Genomic DNA, 20,995 nt, shown 5'->3' on the forward strand with positions numbered 1-20,995 from the left:
CTTTTAATCTGAATATTATGTCTTCCAGCAAGTCTGGAAAACTTTCAGCCGTTTTCCTTCAAATATTGCTTCTTTGTCTTTTTCTCTCATCTCTCTTTTGTAACTCCTATTAAATGCAGGTTGGAGCCTCTTAATTCAGCCTCCTGTCTCTTCCCTTTCTTTTTATAATTTGGCTTTTAAAAATTTTAAGTGCTGCTTTATGGATATCTTTTGATACTGTCTTATAAATCACTAATTTTTCTTGTAATGTATGTAGAATAGTTTACCTTCACGAATTAAATTTTTATTTAAATTATTATAATTTTAGTGTTAATGGTTCTTTCGCATATCTGCCTATTCATTGCTCACATCTCACTTTATATGTTGTCTTTTTTTGTATGAATATAATTGCTTTCTTTATCTCTTTGAGGATTAAAAACACTTTTTAAAAAATTATTTTAAAATTGTTCTTTTTCTTGCTTTTTGTTGGCCTTTTGATTTTTTAGTATGATTGCTTAGCCTGTTTCTATTTGCAGATCATTTCGTTTTTCCTATTCTCTATATTGGAGAAATTGAAATGTGGTGAGGATTACAAGATGTAGTTTGAGTCAAGAGTAAAAATAGTGATTCGAATTTAGGAATTTAGAAGAATAGCTATGTTTCCTAAAGCAGAACTATTCTTTATTGCTGTTCACTCATGGAAAAGCATCCAGTGTTATTCTCCTTTTGACTGATTGTCGTTGGGACTCACATGGCTTTATTTCATAATAGTCATTACAAATACTTGATTGGGGCTGGATGTGGGAGTGGGGACTGGAGCAACTGGAGAAGGGATGTTCTTTTGAAGATTTTGGTCACAATAACTGCATTAAATATCTTGTTGATTAAATAATTTTTATTGTAAAATACTTTGTTTTGCAGTGTTTCAGTTCCTAGTGTTTATTAACTTCTTCCCCCAAATTAGCACTATATGGTATCATTTCCTTTTCATTTTACTGTAGGTTTGTAACCAAATTATTGGAAGACCTTATCTTCTTTGTTGCTGACGTACTTAACAATGGGCAAGAAGTTCTGGATGTGGTCATCACCAAGCCAAACCGAGAGCGTCAAAAATTAATGCGGGAACAAAACATATTGGCACAGGTGAATGTTTCCATGTGCTAAGTTTACATATTTTATTTTTTGAATTATACTATCAGGAAAGTCCTTGGATTAGTTGTTTATTGCTATGTAACAAGTCACCCAAAATCTTGGTGGCTGAAAACATCAGATATGTACAGTTCCTGTGGATTAGGCATCTAGGAGTGACTTTGGTGGGCAGTTCTTGCTCAGGATTTACCAGGCTGCGGTCATCTCAAGGCTCAAATGGGAGAGGAATCACTTCCCAGCTCACTTATATGGGCCTCTCCACAGGGCTGCCTTGAAATAAGCCAGTCAGAGAAAGACTCATGATCTCACTCATATGTGGAATCTAAAGGGCAAAATAAACTGATAAACAAAATAGATCCAGAGACATAGAGACATGGAACAGACTGTTGAATCTCAGAGGGAAGGTGGGGGTGGGTGGGTGGAGTTCAACCAAAGAACTTGTATGCATATATGCATAACCCTTGGACACAGACAGTGTGGTGAAGGCCTGGGGCCGGCTTTAAGGGGTCAATGGGGAAAAAAAGGGGACATCTGTAATACTTTCAACAATAAAGATTAAAAAAAAAAAGAGTTGGCAGCTTGCCTTCCTTAGAACTGAGTAGTCCAAGAAAGATCAAGAGAGGGCACCCAGATGGAAGCCACAGTCTTTCTATAGCTTAACTAGTGGCCCGGTGCACGAAATTCGTGCATGGGAGGTGGGTGTCCCTCAGCCCAGCCTGCACCCTCTCCAATCTGGGACTCCTCTGGGGATCCGGCCTAAACCGGCAGTCGGACATCCTTCTTGCAATCCGGGATTGCTCGCTCCTAACCGCTCAATGCCTGCCTGCCTGATCACCGCTAACTACTCTGCCTGCTGGCCTGATTGCCCCCAACTGCCCCCAACTTCCAGACTGTTCACCCCTAACTGTCCCCCCTCCGCCGGCCTGATTGCCCCCAACTGCCCCCCTGCCGGCCTGATTGACCCTAACTTGCCCCCCTGCTGGCCTGATCTCCCCTAACGGCCTCTGCCTCAGCTCCCTCTGCAGGAGGCGACCTGGCGGATCGGGTAAGGCACCGCCCCCATTACCCCACTGCTGCTGCCACTGCTGTCCCGAGCCTTGGTCCTCACAGCCACTGCAACTTTGTCTGGAAGAACATCCAGAAGATGTCTGCTCTAATTAGCATATTACCCTTTTATTAGTATAGATCCTAGAAGTAATATCCCATCAGTGCCAGTGCATTGTCAAGGAGACAAGATTCCATAAGGGTATGAATTCTAGGCGTTAGCAATCACTGGGGGCTGTCTACAAAGCTGTACATGGCCAGACTATCTCCAGAAAATGTGCTGGGATAACTTTCTAGGTAGAATGTCCGGGAGAACTTGGAAGCTTCCTATTTCTTTCTGTCTCTTCCATAGGAAAGTAGGGTGATCTGTTCATCAGCTCACAAGTGCTCTATAATATATTCTAGATTTTACCCTGGAAGTTCTTTCTAAAATTGTTTAAAACACAGCAGTAAATTAATTCACTTCCTAATAATATGCACATATGAACATGCCTGCTTTTATGCATTCTTTTTGTTCTGTTAATTGCTTTATAAAGTAATGGCCTTCTGCATTCTTTAACTGTGGACTCAAGGAAGATACTTAAATAAAACTCATATTAATATATGTGTGCTATTTATGAAGCTGGGAAAGGAAAAAATGAGACATATTGTCAATTAATATTCTGTAGCTGATTGTCTGAAAATATAAAATTAATTAAAATTTTTCCTCAAAGATAAGTTGCAAATCTAATGAGACAAAGTCTTTTCTGACAATAGCTTTTGGGGTGTGTATAAAAATATGTTTATTTCAAGGACTTTTAGGGCCTTGAATAATTTATTAATATTTTAACCAACATGTCAAAACTTTATTTCAGTATTATAAGTATAAAATTCAAGGTTTAGTGAATATAGAATTATTGAAGAAACATTAATTCATATTATATTTCATGAACTAAAGGATAATTTTTGTTCATTTTGCTTTCTTGTATTAATGCTCATGCCCTTTCCTAGGTCTTTTAAAATTTTTTTATTGATATTTATAAACAGGAAGGGAGAGAGGAAGAGAAAGAGAGAAAGAGAGAGTGAGGGAAAGAGAAACATTGATGTGAGAGAGAAACATCAATTGGTTGCTTCTCGAATGCGCCCTGAGTATCAAACCTGCAACGTGGGTGTGTGCCCTACTGGGAATTGAACCTGCCACCCTCTGGTGTACAGGATGATGCTCCAATCAACTGAGCCACACTGACTAGGGCCCTAGATGCTCTTTTATAAACAATTTACTCATTCTACCAGCTCATCACTAGGTGATCCTATGTCGTCTTGCCGCCTAAACGAGTTAAATTCCTCAATGCTTTTTAAATACTTCCCAATTAGTAACCTTAGAAGAAGAATCTGGGTCACTGGATACCACCAGCTGTCCATGTGGGTCCTTATTTGCTGATAGATTCATTGGTTTGGCCACATCATTATGTACCAAGAACAATAAATTGTTTTATAAAGAAGTTTAGAAGCAATATTTGTAGGCAATTTTCTGACGTCAGCTTCAAGTGAAAATAAATGTTTTTTATATTATTTTGATGAAAGAAAGCTATATAATAGATGTAATTATAAAGCCTATAGAAATCAAACTATGTTTTAGTTCATCTGAATATGTTGATGTAACTTAGTACAACCCAACATCTTTATATTTCTTATTTTAATAAAATGTAATATCTAATCAAAAGTAAGTTTTATTTAAATAATGTTTTTGTCATTCAATTTAGGGAATTCTTTTATCAGTATTTTTCTGTTTCTTAATATATTGATCCTATATCCTAAATCTTTTTTTCATTAATATTTCAAAAGCACAATATTTGAATCATTGTGCTTATTAAAAAAAAAATTAAAACACATTGCAAAACATCTGTCTTCATTCATCAGAATAGGTGGTTTTCATTTTGTTTTGTTTTCTGGTAGGTATTTGGGATCCTTAAAGCACCCTTTAAGGAGAAAGCAGGAGAAGGCCCCATGCTGAGACTCGAAGATCTGGGGGACCAAAGATATGCTCCCTACAAGTACATGCTGAGGCTCTGCTACCGCGTGCTGAGGCATTCGCAGCAGGACTACCGGAAAAATCAGGTCAGAGGGCGGCTGGTCACGACCTCTGTTTAACATTTACAGTATGGGCAAGGTTCATCGGTGACTGTTCTAGAACATTTCAAATAGGAATGGAAAATTGCACTTTGCAATGAAATGTGTCATATTGGGAACACACAAAAATGACCTGTATGTATTTTTGAGCTGACATGTGCATTTATTCTTCCATGTAAAATTAGAATTGTTGAGGGAGGATGTCTAAGTTTGTCTGTGTGCATGGTATTCGCTCCTGCTGGGCCAAGGGCATGCAGGATACATCATGTAAAGAGGACTGAGACATTTCTCGCCTTTTTAGGAGCATGTGAGGTATCACATCATTATGTAAAGGCCAAAGAGTTCATTGTCTTGTGGGAAAGATATGGCTTGTGCATCTGAAATATAAAGGAGAGGCAGAGAGGGGGTGTAAGAGATAAAGCATTGCCGGAATTCAGAAGAGGAATAGCCCAGCTGTGGCTGAGGGAATCCAGGAAGGTTGCTTGGAGAAGGAAGCACTGGAGTAGGATGAGAATCATTTTCATAAATTGTAAGGGAACAGGCATTTTAGAAAAGACGGATCTATGAAAAGAGAAGGATGGATGCTAGAAAGGGCACTTTTGCCCAAAGATGTTCCCAACTGTGAGACAGGGAAGCCAGGTGTATCTAGGGACATAGCTAAAAGTTGTCAACTGCAAGTGACATTTCTTTTATCTCATTTTTATCTTAAAATTATGTAATATTTTGCAATGTGTTCAATAATATACATGTTTGGTTGTTTAAGATTATTAGGTAGACTAGTATCCCAGTTTTCTCTTAGCCAGTTTGAGAGATGAGTGTATAATTTAGGAAATGTTACTGGTGAGTTTAGTCCATGAGGAAGGATGGTGTGAGAGAGGGCTGGTAAGGCAGGTTGGGCTAAGCCATGTGTAGGGCCTAGGACTTCAGGCCTAGAAGTTGGAGGTTATTTGGGAAAAGTTAGTGGTATTTATTGAGTACTTACTTTGAACCAGGCTCAACTCTGAGCACGTTTTATAACTTAACTCAGTTAGTACTGAGTTAAGATGAAGAACTGAAGCACAGAGAGTTTAAATAACTTGCTAAAGATTATACAGTTTTAAAACTGAAGACAGTGTTCAAACCCAGGCTCTTACTCATCACACTGTTTCCTTTTAGTAATTTGAATGGTTTTTGGCAAGGAAAAAAATTTTGCTCTAAGAAAAATGTGTTAAAATACATTGGTTTTGAAATTCTGTTTAAAGATTAAGAAAAGGTCTAACAAGAATATGTAAAACAGAATATCAGAAGATAACTAATATGACAAGGGGCAAGAGCGAGGAAGGCGACTATATAAACAAATCCTTAAATACTTTTTAATATAATCCTACTTGCAAACATCCTTCTTCCCAAGTGAAAATGCTGTCATTGGAATTATTTGTCCCAGCTTCACTGTATTCATTTGACATACCAAGATAAAGGGTTGTCCTTATTTTATTGGGAAAAAAATTAAGTTCCAGAACATTAAATCTGCTTTTTGTTTTTTTAAGAATATATGACTGTGGATGGACCACCCTTTATCTCTTTTGGGATGTCTTTCAAGATGTAGATCATTGAGCTGACAAAAGAAAACAATTCCCAGCATTCCCTAGAGTTAGATTTTATTTTCCTTCACATTCTGTGCACGTTCCAGTTCAATACCTTTCTCATTTCTGTTGAACTAAGAATGCTTTGTATTAAGCATAGACCAGTTTTCTAATATTTTTAGAACATGATTTTAAAATGTAAGCAGACTTATGTTCTACTTTTTGCATAATTACCTTGTTTCCCTTTATCCATAGCTATGTTTTATGTAGTCCTCAGAGGGAGTTCTTTTGTGATTTAGCACTAACCCATATTGAGTCTCTGTTTATTTTTATTTATAGGATTTGGCAACATCTCTAATTTCTTTTGATTATTTGTCAACGTCTTGACCTATTTATCAAACATCTTGGAGGTTTGCATCATACTGTAGTATAATTACAATAGTCACAAAAGTGTGTAAATCAATATGTGTCTTTAAAATGATGTACTAACAGAAGACAGTTCCTTTATTTAATTGGCTCTCCAACAGAAAGCCATTATTTTGAAAGGCCACAAAATTGCTGCCTGAAATATAATTAGATTTGTGCAACCAATATAATTTTTAAGGAATAGATAGGTTCCAATAATAATAATAAAAAAAGCAAAACCACTTTCTAATGAATGAATTCTCCCAAATAACAGAGATACATCCCCAAGGAGAATACCCAGGAAACTGAAGTGAAAACGTTTCAGTTGTAGGAGGGGGTAGGCTTACCAGTCTTGCTTGTACACAGATTGTGGGAAATGAGCAATAGTGGCTTGGAATACAGGAGAGTTAGTGTGAAGAATAAGGAACACATTAACTAATGCATGATTGACACTCCCCAACGACTTTCTCTTGACCTTAGCGTAACATCTTTGTCCTTTACTACAGCCCGCGAAGATCTACCTCTCCAACCTCAGCTCTTGCTTTTCTCAACTCAGTTCCGCACTCTGGCTCCAGTGGCCACCCTTTGTTTATAGATCACAAAAAGCATGGTTTCACTACCACAGAGCCTTTGCACCTGCTACTCCCACAGCCTAGATGGCTTCTCTTCCCACGTTGCCTCCTTTTTATTATTTTCATCACTTCAGTATTTTCATCATTTCCATCCTAGCTCAAATGTCACTTCCTTAGCATCTGCTCTCTCTGAAGTTGCCACCTTTCTCCATCCTTTTAGTTGTTTCATTTCACTTATCAACATGTAAAATGATCTTATTGATGAGCTCATTTACCTGCCTTTTTTCGCACTAGATGAGAGCTCTATGAAAGCTTATCTATCTTGTTTACTGCCTTATGCTGAGTGCCTGGAATGAAGGAGGCTTTTAAGAAACATGATTGGATGAATGGAACAGATCAATTAAGTGATTAATCATGTTCTCTTATTTGATAGCTTTTTAAAGGTAAAAAGTGATAGGAAATGTTATCATTATTTTAAAGAGAAGATTTAATAGGTCATTGTGGCATATTGTACAAAAAGAAAAATCACCTAGGTCTACCTGCATAATTCTCTGTGTAACAGTATAGATCACAGTTATTTTCTTTCCATAATTATATTGAAATCATTGCTTATGACTTAATGAGTGTTAGAAGAAGGGCGTCTATTAGGGTGGTGAAATCTTTAGTTGCCATGTCATAAAAATTGTTACTTTAACTAGGTTTATTGTTTTTCTCACTTATACTTCAAGAGTATAAGTACCCATATTCAAAAAAATGTCTGTGTATATAGTATTTTTGTTAAAATTTAAATTAGGTATATGCTAATATTTTCCTTTCCTTCCTTAAAAAGTCCTATTTGTTGAAGAATTATTTACTTGCTTTTCTTTGGACAATAATTTTTAGTGGGTTTTCTGTTATGAATAATTGAATCAGTGTTGCTGACCGTAATGGAACCTGTCATTTCTAAGCTGTTTGGCAGTGTATTCTGACAGCCTTTCTTTTTGCAGGAATATATTGCTAAGAATTTCTGTGTCATGCAGTCCCAGATTGGCTATGATATTTTGGCAGAAGATACCATCACAGCTTTGTTGCACAACAACAGAAAACTACTAGAGAAACATATCACAGCAAAAGAAATAGAAACATTTGTCAGTTTACTCAGGAGAAATCGTGAGCCAAGGTTTGAAGTGGTTCATGCAACATTCTTTTCTAGGGGGGATGGTGGCTTTTTTGCTGTATTCTTAGAACTTTTTAAAGTTAAAATTCTTTTATATCCCTTTTATGGGCAAAACTAGATGAAGCTTATTGCTATAATAATTACATATGATAAAGAGTTATTGCTTTATAGCAGACCTAAACCCCTTCTAGACATATTTAAATGTAAAAACATATAGTTTTGTAGTACTTTAAAGTATATTCATATACATTGTGTCATTTAATTCCTTGCATGTTCTCACGAAGTACACTGGTTGTATATTATTATACACATTTTAAAGATGAGGAAAAAGAAGACTAGGGAATAGCTTACTCAACAATAGCCCAATAGGAAGGAATAGAATCAGCGGTATATCAAGGGTTTCTGATTCCACATCAAGTTCTCTTTGTATTACACTATGATGCCTTATCTGGGAGAAATGAATGCAGAAAAGCCAAGCCAATTGATAAAATTTTCTTAACTAATTATAATTAGCACAGCCAATAAATGTTAGCAGGTGGAAATGGGCCTCTGATTGCACTTTGATTAAGTGTGTGCTGTATTCCTGTTTTACTCAGGACAGCATTAGCTTTGATCTGCTTTTGTTTTGATATTCAATTCTGGGGTTATTCCACTTTAGGGCAGATAAATGATTTTCTATACATTGTAAATCAGTGTGCTGTGGGATGAATAAATAGAAGTGAGCTTATATCCTTTTTAGAAATATTTGTATTAAATACAAGTAATTTGATGTTTAATATGTTTCTCATGATGTAGTAGATGAGCAACACATCAGAAATATGTGCATGAAAATAATACTAACAAATGTATCTTACAAGTCACGTTTGTTATGTCCCCAAATTTGTTTTTGTTATGATTTTATAAAATGCCTTTTCTTAATGTTCAATTTAATATTTTTTTGCCAGATTTTTGGATTATTTATCAGATCTCTGTGTGTCCAATACCACTGCTATACCTGTAACTCAAGAACTCATCTGCAAATTTATGTTGAGCCCAGGCAATGCAGACATTCTCATTCAAACCAAGTAAGCCCAAATGATGGAGTCATCTTTTTCTGTTCATTATTTATAAACATTGTAGTTCTTTATCATATTTCTCAGTGAAATTCTTAATAGATATTGTATGTTGTTAATTTCAAGACTGGTCTCAATGCAAATGGACAATCCGCTGGAGAGCTCCATCCTTTCAGACGACATTGATGATGAAGAAGTTTGGCTCTACTGGATTGACAGCAACAAGGAACCTCATGGCAAAGCTATCAGGCACCTTGCTCAGGAAGCCAAAGAAGGCACCAAAGCTGATTTAGAAGTTCTTACCTATTACCGGTAAAGTATTGTAGAGAATTGTAGTTCTCAATCTCACATACGCATTGAAAGAGATTCTCTGAGACTTCTAAAAGTCAAGGTATCTAGGAAGAGGCAATTAAGAAAGTCATCATTATTAGGGTAGTTAAAATATATAGTATTATTTAAAATATTAAAAATAAAAGTTAACATCTGTGTTCTCCAAATATACCTCTTGCAATTTCCTGATTTCCCACTAATTTGGAATTGTTGGGATTGCTGTGCAGTAAAGATTTTTTCTATAACTGACTGGAATGGGTGCATATGAGAGACATATGAGGACCTAAGAAATGGATTTGAGAGTGAGCTGGAACCCGGGGCAGGGAAGCTGATCCAGCTACAGATGTGGCCTCAGAGAGAGGTAGCCAGTAGTTTAGGGTATGTAGTGCTTATACATATGTAGAGACCTAAGGCTTAAGAGACACTAGTGTTACAGTTACACAAGTTCAGTGGTGGCATATGGCAGCCAAAGTTCTGATGGTAGTTTCTGGTGGTCAGTATATTGTGAGCAAGAACCTAGCTGGCGTGTTTAAACTTATGGGATGAAAACCAAGGCAGAAGCCCTTGGGTCAAGTTGGGCCCAAATGACAGGAATCTAAGAAAGGCAGGGAATGCCTCCTGTTCCCTGGTTTCTATACCTCCAGCCACAAAGCCGGAGGCTAATCCTTGATCTCAGAGGCTGATGAATCTAAGTGTCCTGATGCCATTTGGGTGGGACACATTTGATTTAGGAACTGAGTGGATCTAAGCTTAGAGTGTAGATACTAGAGCCCAGAGCTGAGTTTCATGTGAGCTGTAATGTGGTCATCAGGGTGTATCTGTGATCTTAGGAAACCTAAAACAGAGACTCCAGTGACTGTCTCCACCAGACACATGTTGCTGGACCAAGTAAGAGAAATGGCAACTGAGCGGGCATAGAGACAATTTCACGTATATGTTGTTACTGGATTACTTAACCTACTACCAACAAAGTTTGACTCCAGTATCACATACTCTTGAAAATATTGGTGTCATAAAAGTAGATACTGACTGATCCTGTGATGTTTAAGAACTTTATCAAGACAAATGATATAATCTGTTTAAATTTTTAAGGTACCAGCTAAACCTCTTTGCAAGAATGTGCTTGGATCGCCAGTATCTGGCCATCAACCAGATTTCGACACAGCTCTCGGTGGATTTGATCCTGCGGTGCATGTCGGATGAGAGCCTGCCGTTTGACCTCCGAGCATCTTTCTGTCGCCTCATGCTCCACATGCACGTCGACCGGGACCCCCAGGAGTCCGTGGTGCCTGTGCGCTATGCCAGGCTCTGGACGGAAATCCCCACCAAGATCACGATTCATGAGTATGTGTGGAAAAATTTCTCAAAGACATTTTATTTAGTAGATGAAAATAAAAGTAATATGACATCAGTTTGGAGATAAAATACAGAGAAAGGCATTTCTGTGTTCAAACTCAGGTTATTATCTTCCAAATGCAAACAAGATACTCTTTTTTAGAAAGTAAAGTGACAACCCTTGATAATAGAAACATCCTTCTGGAAATATAAATAGAAATCATATTGCCAATAGGCATAGCAGTTTGTTGAGTACTTAATGTTATGGCTTACTCCGAGTTAGGTATTTTACCTGTGTTATCTCATTTCACAATAGCCCCATTGTACAGCTTAGTACACAACATCTAGGAAGGTTGATTATTAAAATCCAAGCTTAAGAAGCCAGGAAGTAAATTATGTATATCTTTTTATTTTAATGATTGCAATCCAATTAACTTGCTTTATATTCTATCTTTGCAGATATGATTCTATAACTGACTGTTCCAGAAATGATATGAAGAGGAAGTTTGCACTGACAATGGAATTTGTTGAGGAATACTTGAAAGAAGTTGTAAATCAGCCCTTCCCTTTCGGAGATAAAGAAAAAAACAAACTGACATTTGAGGTATTTTGAGAAACCATTCATTCATGAAGTTATTCAATTTTTCCTGTGAAAACATTAGATAAATTGAACATAAAGATTTTTCCCCATTTAGGATGCTTTGATAATCAGCTAGTTTATTTCATGAAGGTATGATTCTCTCTGCCTTTCATTAAAAAATATACTTGATGCATTAATTTTACAAAATATTTTATTTATGATTAGCTACTGTTTTTTAAAAATTTTTTTTGGTTTCGTTCCATTTGTGTAAGCTTTGTTACATTTAATGAACAAAGACAGTTTTGCATAATTATGATATGTTTGGATACATTTTTTCATATCTATGGAGGTGATGTGTTTAGTCTCATTAAACTGAATTGAAATACCTCTAGTTCTAATATCATTTTGGAGATATAATGACAAAACTATAGAGAAGATGCTGTTACTTGTTACCTGGTGTATTTGCTACCTACAGGTGTGTAAAAAATCACTCCTCAATCTTAGCATCTCAAAGCAACAAACATTTAGTACAGCAAACATTTAGTTTTTATGGGTAAGGAGTCTGGGAGTGCTTAGCTGTGGGGTTCTGGCTCAGGGTCTCTCATGAGTTTATAATCAAGATATTGATTGTGGTGGCAGTCACCTGGGGCTTCTAAGGCTCACCCATGTGATTGTTGGTTGGCAAACTCTCTTACTGGATGTTGACTAGGTAGAATTTTCCCCTGGAAAAAAGAGAGAGAGAGAGAGAGAGAGAGAGAGAGAGAGAGAGAGAGAGAGAGAAAGAGAGAAAGAGAGAGAGAAAGAAAGAGAGAGACCAACATGGAAATTGCAATCATCTATGACCTAATCTTGGAAGTGCATGCCATCACTTCTGCTGTATTTGTTTGTCACTCAGATGAACCCTGACACAATATGGAAGGGGAATGCAATGGGGACCATCTTGGAAGCTGGTTTTCATACCTAATGTGTCATATAGTATCCAGGAGACCACAAAGCAGCAAAGGGAACATATAATGCTGGACAAATTCATAGATAATAACCATTTATTAAAGTGATTCATTAATGTAACCATTTAGTAAGTGGTAGCCTACTGACTTAAATAATTTAATATTTAATTAAGAGGTAAATAATTCTAATGCAAACTTCTTTAACCACCTATAAACATCTAAAATCTTGTCTTCTTGCTTCCTTGGTGGGACTTTTTTTGTTTTTTTTTTTAAAGATTTTTATTGATTTCAGAGAGGAAGGGAGAGGGACATAGAAACATCAATGATGAGAGACTGTGGGACTTTGATGAAGTTGATGAACTTGTCTTATTTGGATTTAATTCTAAACTTAAATAAATCAATTAGTGGTTGCTTTTGCAGTTATGTAAATTTCCAGTTGTTAGAGAATTAGAATGTTTAGAAATAATGGCTCTAATTTAGATAATAAAAAGTCAATGTTCATTTTAGTTCCTAATGTTTTTCTTTTCTTTCCTTTTCTTTCGTTTTCTTTTCTTTTGTACCCTACCTCTTTTTTTAATTAAGGTGGTCCACTTGGCTCGGAATCTTATATACTTTGGATTTTATAGTTTCAGTGAATTATTAAGGCTCACAAGAACACTTCTGGCTATCCTAGACATTGTACAGGTCCCCATGTCATCGTATTTTGAAAGATTAAGCAAATTTCAAGATGGAGGTAAGAATTTTTGAGAAAAAGTTATATTCTTTTTGGTATTGTTTGGAGGTGAGACATAGGACAAATACGCAGAGAAGTGGTTGTTAACGTGTACTTACTAATTTATGTGAACAATTAAAAAGTAATCCTATGGTAGGGCAGTGATAATAGGCCAGATTTACAAACATGTAGTAATGCTAACATTTTGAGAGACAAATTTATAAGGTCAGTGAGTTCCATCTTTAGCAATTAACATATGGCCAATCCACTAGGGACAATATTATGTGTTTAAAGATCAAAAACATCTTAATATTTATGATCATTCTGGTGTGTGACATAGGCTGGCTGTGCTGCATAGCAGGGCATAGAAAAATGCCAAGAACGGGCCCACTGAGCGTCATACCAGAGAAGCAGTGAATGCAAAGCCAGTGTGGGAGGCAGTGAAGTGGATGAGAATGGGCTTTGAGTCAGAGTGCCTCGCTTCAGCTCTAGCCTTTACCATTATTAACTTAGGCAGTATACTCATCTTTTCCAAGAGTTCCTTTTCTCATCTGAGATATGAAGACGATAATATTAGTAATCTTCCTCACAGTTTCTTTGTGAGAATGATGTGAATGTATACAATATACTCAGAGCATTTACAACGGTGCCTGCTCATAACTCAATAAACTTTTTTTTTTTTCATGGTGATTGTCTTTATGTTGGATCCCCTGGAAACCCCCCGAGGTGTAGAGAATGTTTGCAGAAGGTAAATTGAAGAGTGCATTCAGGATAGACACCACTAAGGAAGTGAGGAAGTTGGGATTGGGCAGACAGAGAAGCTGATCCACAATGCAGGTGCCACTGAGACCTCAGCAGATCCTAGAGGGAACTCTCCAGCTAGGATGGCCCTTCGGAGTAGTCACGAAATAACACAGGGAGCTGAGCTTTGGATCCTTGCATCAGCCAGCTACTGACTGTGGCTTGGCATGGAGGGGGTGTGTAGCCATGGGTAATGCAGTTCCCTTTGGGGAAGGTCACTCTAGATGACAGCTGTGAGTAGTCAGCAGCCATGATTCCAAGCAGCTAGGGGAAGGGATGCCTCAGCTCTGAAGAGGGGATATGGGTGCAACACAATGTATCCATCACAATATGCATTGCAAGATTAAAACAATAAAACCAGAAATCTAATTTCAGACATAAGGAAGAAATATCTGGTTAGGAATTATAAATGAAGGACATCCAGGTATCTGAAGTAATTGATTGCTGCCATATAAATCTCAAGTCCTTTTACGTCTTCCAAAAACAAAAAACAAAAACTGTGCAGATCAGTGAGAAACAAATTAAGCCACATAAATCCCTCAGCTTTAGCAGAGTTAGAAGACAGAGGACAGTATAAGCTTCAGTTACCATATGTAGAAAAGTAACAGTTTTCAGTAGAGCCATCTTATGAGTTTCACTATCAATCTTTGTGGATAGTCCAGGGTTTCTGGAAAAATTGTGTGGAAGGGACAAAAGGGGACTGTGTGAAAATCACCCTCGGAAAAATAAAGTCTATCCTAAGTGTGAAAATTTAAAAGAGGAAAAGGTCGATATAAAAACACTCAGTAAAGAGGAAGGGATTTAAGAGTACACAGATAGCAGTTTTGGGGGGTGAGGGGGAAATGCTTCTAGGGATAAACAAGATTAAAAGTAAGGCAGAAGCACCCTTTGAGGTCTTGTTGGTGAGGGGAAAAGAAGTAAGGTGGGAAATATATAATACCACAAGATAAAATAAAACAAGAAATTGAACAAAATAGAACTTTTCTACCCCCCCAACCCCCCCCCCCCCCCCAAAAAAAAGCCAAATGTTAAAGAAACGGCACTTCACGACACATACAGGAGAGGGTGCTCTTGAACTAAAGATATGTAAACTGGTTCATATTGTCAACCTTGTCCAAGAAATGGCTAGATGCAATCAGTCTTCATTTATATGAAACTACTGCAAGATCAAAATAGAATAGAGAAGCCAAACATTTCAGTTGTGAAAATTCCTCTTTGAAAAGCAACCATGACACAGAAGAAGATTGTAACAGGGCACTCAAAACTTAATTAAATGTCTTCAACAAATAATGGGATATGAAAAACACCTTGAACCTCAAATGAAGTTTGAAAATGGGGAAAAAGTACACAAGAAGAAATTAAATTAAAGTTGATTGAACTCAGAGTAGAAACGGAATAAAATGGTAGACTTTATTTATTTATTTTTTAGAAATACAGAATAAATTACAAGGTATCCAAGGGAGAATAGACTTGAACAAAAGTTTAATAAGCATCATGGAATGAGGCGGGCGAACAATGATGAGAATGTCAGTGATATAAAGAAATAGCTATAAAGGATCAGAGAGAAAGTGGTTGAAATGGAAGAAAAAGAAGAGCCATCATGTGAATAATTGGAGTCCTTGAAGAAGAAAAACAGGATGATGGAACAGAACTCATATTTAAAATTGCAATTAAAAAATTCTTTAAATAAAAAGATAACCTCAATTCTACATGGTGAAATTGTCCAGAATGCTAATCTCCTAGACACAGCAGACAAACTATTGTATAGTATATATTCAAAGGGTGTAGTAAGGGTGAGAGAGGGGCACTTTGAAAACAAATTAAACAAAAAGGAAAGGAAATATATATATTTGGGGGTAAAATGCTTTTACAATCTCAAGTTTACTTTAAAAGAAACCATTCTTAAAAAGTTAGAAGTTGATCTTGACTTTTGTCTCAGTGGTTATAGTTTGCTTTCAGAGTTTGTCTGTAAAGAAAGTATTTTCTTCCTCTGAAAATTTGCTACCTTTTTTTAAAAATCCTCACCTAAGGATATGTTTTTATTAAATTTAGAGGGAAAAGGAGAGAGAGAAATATCTATGTTAGAGAGAAACATCAATTGGTTGCCTACTGTACATGCCCCAACTTGGGATCAAACCCATAATCTAGGTATGTGCCCTATGGGGAACCCACTACCTTTTTGGTGTATGCTGGATGTTCTAACCAACTGAACCACCCCGCCAGGGCAAAATTTGCTATCTTATATGTACTTTCCATTGTTCTGTCTATGCCTGCCCTCTAAGACACATTTTTACTCTTTGAAATATTTTATAATTACCATATGTTCTTATGAATTCCATTTACCTCTGGATATCTTAACTAATCTTTTAGCTGCCTGAGAACCATTAATTAATTTATTCAGTAAGAATGTATTGAAACTGTTGCATGCCAGACACTGTTCAAGTCACTGAGACTAAACAATGAGCAAGATAAACCAAGTCCTTAACCACAGGGAGGACAGACAGTTAATAAATAAATTGGCAGGCCCCACCCCCTGTTGCCTCTCTTTGGGGAGATGTTCAGATGATAAACAAATGAATATACCCTGTAACATCAGATAATGCTATGAAGAAAAACAAAATTGGTTACAATTATTTTTAGCTAGAGTGGATTGAACAACTTCTCTAATGCTTGAGCAGATGCCTATGTGCAGCAAGGAAGAAAGTCCTGAGTCAGAGTAAGCTTGATCCGTGTGAGGAGCAGCAGGAAGGCCATTTTGGCTGAGGTAAGGTAAGAGAAGGGCAGAATAGTAGGAGAGGAGGTTGAAGAAGCCCAGATTGTAGAACCTTACAGATCTTGAATTTGAATTTGGTTCTGAGTTTGATGAGTAACCTTCGGAGGAGGGGTTTGAGAAGGGATTGATATAATCTGATAACTCTGGCTGCAGAATGGAGAATAGAAAAGGTCTATGTAGGCATAGTGTTAGAAAGACCATAGGTTGGAGGCTGTTGGGGAATTGGATGATGGTGTTAAACTAGGATTGTGGTGGTAGAAGGGCTGAGAAGTGGATACATTTGGAATTTTAATCTTTACTGAAAGGGCTTGGAGGTGGAATGGGAAAGAGGATAATGAAGGATTATGCCCAAGTTTTGGTTAGCAGAGGGTGAATGTGGTACTACTTAGTGAGATGAGAAAGACTAGTGGATGAGTGGGGTTGGAGGGGAAATCGGGATTTCTGTTTGGGCATGTTAGGTTCGAAATGCCTATTGGCATTTAAGTGGAGGTGCTATGTTGACAGTTGGATATATGAATGAAATTTAGGGTAATGTCAGGCTAGAAAATATAAATGTGAGAATCAATGCATAGAAGACATTCAAGATAGCAGACTGAAGAAGGTGATGTAGGGAGGGATTTCTGGTTGGGAAGAAATGTGGACTAAGGATTGCATCCTTGGATACTCCAACATTGACCCATGAGATAGAGCAGGAGCCAACCACAGACTATGACAGAGTGGCTGGTGCATCAAGAGGAACACCAGGGGAATGTGTTGTGTTGGAAGCCAAAGGAAAAGTGACGCTAGATAATTTAAATAGTTTGTTGGCTATATTTCTATCTATCAAGCTAGTAATCATTGAGCACTCTGTGTGCTAAGTGATTGTACATGGATTACCTCCCATATAGTGTGTCTTAACTATGACACACACTATTTTACTTCATTATTAAAGTATGAAACACCATAGTTTTATTCCAGTATTAAAAATGATTCATGATAGTTTTTATAAGTATAATTTTCTAAGAAACTTCTTGTTGTGCCTATAGAAATACCCATATGTGTACTGCACAAACCAAAACTCAAGTGGTTTCTCCCTTTTGAGACTGGTATGTCATGTAGAGCAGCATCTCTTCATTTGAGGAAATTCATTTTCCTAATTTGTGGAAGGGGGTTTGCGGATCTTGACTATATTTTTGGAATCTAAATGTGCTTATCCACCAATAGAGTAGTAAATATACATGAAATATTTTATTTTAGTTCTTGTATTGAAATTGATTTGAATTGAAGGAACATAGTTTGTTTTTTTTTAATTTATCTTTATTGTTGAAAGTATTACAGATCACTGTTTTAAGATCACTGTTATATTATTTTTTAAGATCACTTCTCTTGACATCTGCAAACTGGAGGGTAAATTACTTCTTTTATACATTCCTTTGACTGGGTACATGATGTTAACTGTGAGAAAATATAGTTTGTTGTTAAGCATGATTTGATAACAATTATAATTATATCACAGATGACACACCTGAGAGAAGCTTTCTTCATTTCTTCTCAAGGAGTCATTTTTGCTGTTCTAACATCAAATGCTTATTTAGTATCATTAACTTGCATACATTTGGAAGGACAATGCTTTTTTAGTTAAATGTTCCAATCTAGATTTCTTTGGAGCATATATACTTGCAAGACAAAGTATAAAGTACTGTCCTTTTTGTCAATATTGCCTTGAGGTGCGTTTGAAAAAGTGTTTATGTGGCTTTATTTTTACACTACATAGAAAAGGAAAGAATGGACTCACAGGGACATATTATTTGGCCTTAAAGTTGCCAATAGTGCAGATGTATTGAGTTATGCATGGATTTCAGATTGTTCAGTAAAAAGTTTCCTTTTCAAGTACTAATATAAACAAGCATATTCAGGGAGATTCCTTAGTCAGTGAACTGCATTCCTAATAATTAAATTGCAAGAAATAAGTCTTTCTGTCCTTTGCACCACTTGATCATTTATTTGCCCATTGAGATTCTATTTTAGAAAATTGTTATTGAACTTAGAATTTTGGTTCATAAATTTTAAAGTTAGCACTTATGTAGGGGATCGGTCTTTTAATATATTCTTTAAGTAAACAAAATACAGAGGTTAAAATTTAAAAAAAGGGGACAAAGCAACATTCTGTGCCTCTAGATGTGATGCACACAACATCACCGATCTCCTATTCCTGACAAAAATTCATAATATCCAACTAATCATGAGGAATTATCAGAGAAGTATAAATTGTGGGACATTAAATAGAAAAACTGTCTTGAACTAAAAAAATGTCAATGTCATGTAAGGTAAAGGCTGAGAAACTGTTTCTGATTAAAGGAGATTAAAGAGACAAGACAACTAAATACAATATGTAATTGTGGATTAGGAAAAATATTATCTACAGAAACATTGGCACGATTGGTGGCATTTGAATATGTATTGTATATTAGGTTGTAGTATTTATCGGTTAGATTTTCTGAATTTTAATAGTAGTATGTAAGAGAATGTACTTGTTTTTAGCAAATACATGCTGAAGAATTAAAGGTTAAAAGGTCACTATGTCTACAATTAACCTTCACGTATTGCAGGAAAAATATTATAGTATGCACACATAGAGAGAGAGAGAGAGTGCGAGACCGAGGGAGGACATAAATGTGTCAGAATTTGTGATTCTGACAATTCTGGGCAGAGGGCATTATAGGAATTCTTTGTACAATTCTTGCAGCTCTTCCCATAAACTTGAAAGTATTCCAAAACAGAAAAGTTCGTAAATTAAATAATTAGCCCAGAAAGAAAATGATTTATTATATGTAAGCCGACACTTCAACATTAAAGCATTATATCATAGCTCTACTAGAAGGCGTGTTATTAAAACTGAGTTTTGTTAGACTATAAATTCCTAACCAAAGGTCTATTAGACTCCATAAATTTTTAACAAAAGAAACAAGAGAGAACACATTTCTGGAATCTCCAAATGTAGAGACAGGATCGTCAGGCCTGGGAAAAATTCCTGTGGTGCAGGGTGAGACAGAGGTTGATTCCAGAGAGGAAAGCCCGGATCATGGAAAGTACCTGGGGAAAAAAAGAACTTCTTTTAAAGAACAGCTCATAGGGCCATGCAATGTGGCCACATTATAGTACCCAGTATAGGGTCATCTTGGCTCTTTTATATTCAAACTAGAGGCCCAGTGCATGAAAATTCATGCACTCGCAGTCCAGGACCCCTTAGGGGATGTCCACCTGCCAGCTCAGGCTCGCTCCCCAGGGGGATTGGGCCTAAGCTATCAGTCAGACATCCCTCTGGCAGCCCGTGAGCCCTCCCACCACTGCTGCTTGCCCTGCTTGTGGCTGAGCGGAGCTCCCCTTGTGGGAACGCACTGACCACCAGGGGGCAGCTCCTGCGTTGAGTGTCTGTCCCTTGGTGGTCAGTGCGTATCATAGTGACTCGTCATTCAGGTCGTTCTGCCATTGCAGTCAATTTGCATATTATCCTTTTATTATATAGGATGATCTGGATTATATTTTCCTATTTTAGTGAAACCTTATTTTCAATTGGAATTCATGTTGCAAAGCACAAGATTTTAAACATAAATTTCATAAGCATTCTTGCTAGACCAACCAGTTCCTTCAAGCAATGATAACACTTTTCTTTTCTCCTACTGTGTCTGGAAATTTTTGTGCAGTAGAACCAGGTCTTTTTTTATTCTTCTGATCCACTTACCTCTTATTAATTCTGCCCCAGCCCAGTAGGGGTTGGACATTCAGAGAAATGTGTTCAGTGGTTGTTTGGCAGGTTGGACCCAGGGGAGTGGAAGAAGAGGTATGCTCGGAGGAAAAGGCATACCTTTCCCGGAGTTCCATTCCTGCTGGCCTCGGCGGCCCTGTCTTCAGTAGAGTGTGCATGCGCAGCCTGCCTTTGTTTTTCTGGGAAATCCTGCAGGTTTAGATGTCTGTGATGAGGGTTTCAGGCCGTGGGGATGGCTGGCTTGGAAAGTGGCAATTACAGAAGTTTCTCTTCTCTGGGTCCTTGGGTACAGCGCAGCCCACCTCTGTGAGTTGTCCTCATTCTGGAGCTGGTTGGGGTCTGAGTCAGGCCCCCACGCTGTGGCTGCTCACCATCAGGGTGGCTTTTAGTTGGCATGCTCAGCAGAAATTACTAGGCTAGAAGCAGCTTTTCATTTTTGTTTCCCAGAGGTGGTCCATTCAGAAAATCATCCAGGCATGCTCACAGGGAGACGCAGGGAGTGGCACTGCCCTGGCGGGGACTGCAGTGAAACAGGAGATTCTAATCTTCAGAACTATCAATCTGGTACCTTTCGTTGGCTATGTCTCACTTAAGGAAAGAAATATTGTTTCCAAACAAATGTATTCACTCCCAGCAGGCTATGTTGTTGAGTCAATTTGCTTTGTCTAATACCTATCATTTGCTCTCAGTGATTTACTAGTAAAATGCACAGGCACCATTCAGTATAATTGATCTTTTGGGTTG

General features: G+C 37.3%; 1 protein-coding gene across 1 annotated transcript in view; it reads left to right on the forward strand.

Annotated features, from left to right (window-relative positions):
• ITPR2 (inositol 1,4,5-trisphosphate receptor type 2) overlaps positions 1–20,995 on the forward strand; it is a 425,687-nt gene that overhangs the window by 131,902 nt on the left and 272,790 nt on the right. The window contains exons 14-21 of the mRNA XM_070410528.1: positions 981–1,122; positions 4,108–4,269; positions 7,807–7,979; positions 8,921–9,040; positions 9,155–9,340; positions 10,451–10,702; positions 11,153–11,297; positions 12,803–12,953. Of these exons, the coding sequence (XP_070266629.1) occupies positions 981–1,122; positions 4,108–4,269; positions 7,807–7,979; positions 8,921–9,040; positions 9,155–9,340; positions 10,451–10,702; positions 11,153–11,297; positions 12,803–12,953 (1,331 nt within the window). The remainder of the gene's footprint in view (positions 1–980; positions 1,123–4,107; positions 4,270–7,806; positions 7,980–8,920; positions 9,041–9,154; positions 9,341–10,450; positions 10,703–11,152; positions 11,298–12,802; positions 12,954–20,995) is intronic.

The sequence above is a fragment of the Myotis yumanensis genome, unplaced genomic scaffold, assembly GCF_028538775.1.
Source record: "Myotis yumanensis isolate MYYU_CA2020_CCGP unplaced genomic scaffold, mMyoYum1.0.hap1 SCAF_3, whole genome shotgun sequence".
Classification (NCBI taxonomy): domain Eukaryota; kingdom Metazoa; phylum Chordata; class Mammalia; order Chiroptera; family Vespertilionidae; genus Myotis; species Myotis yumanensis.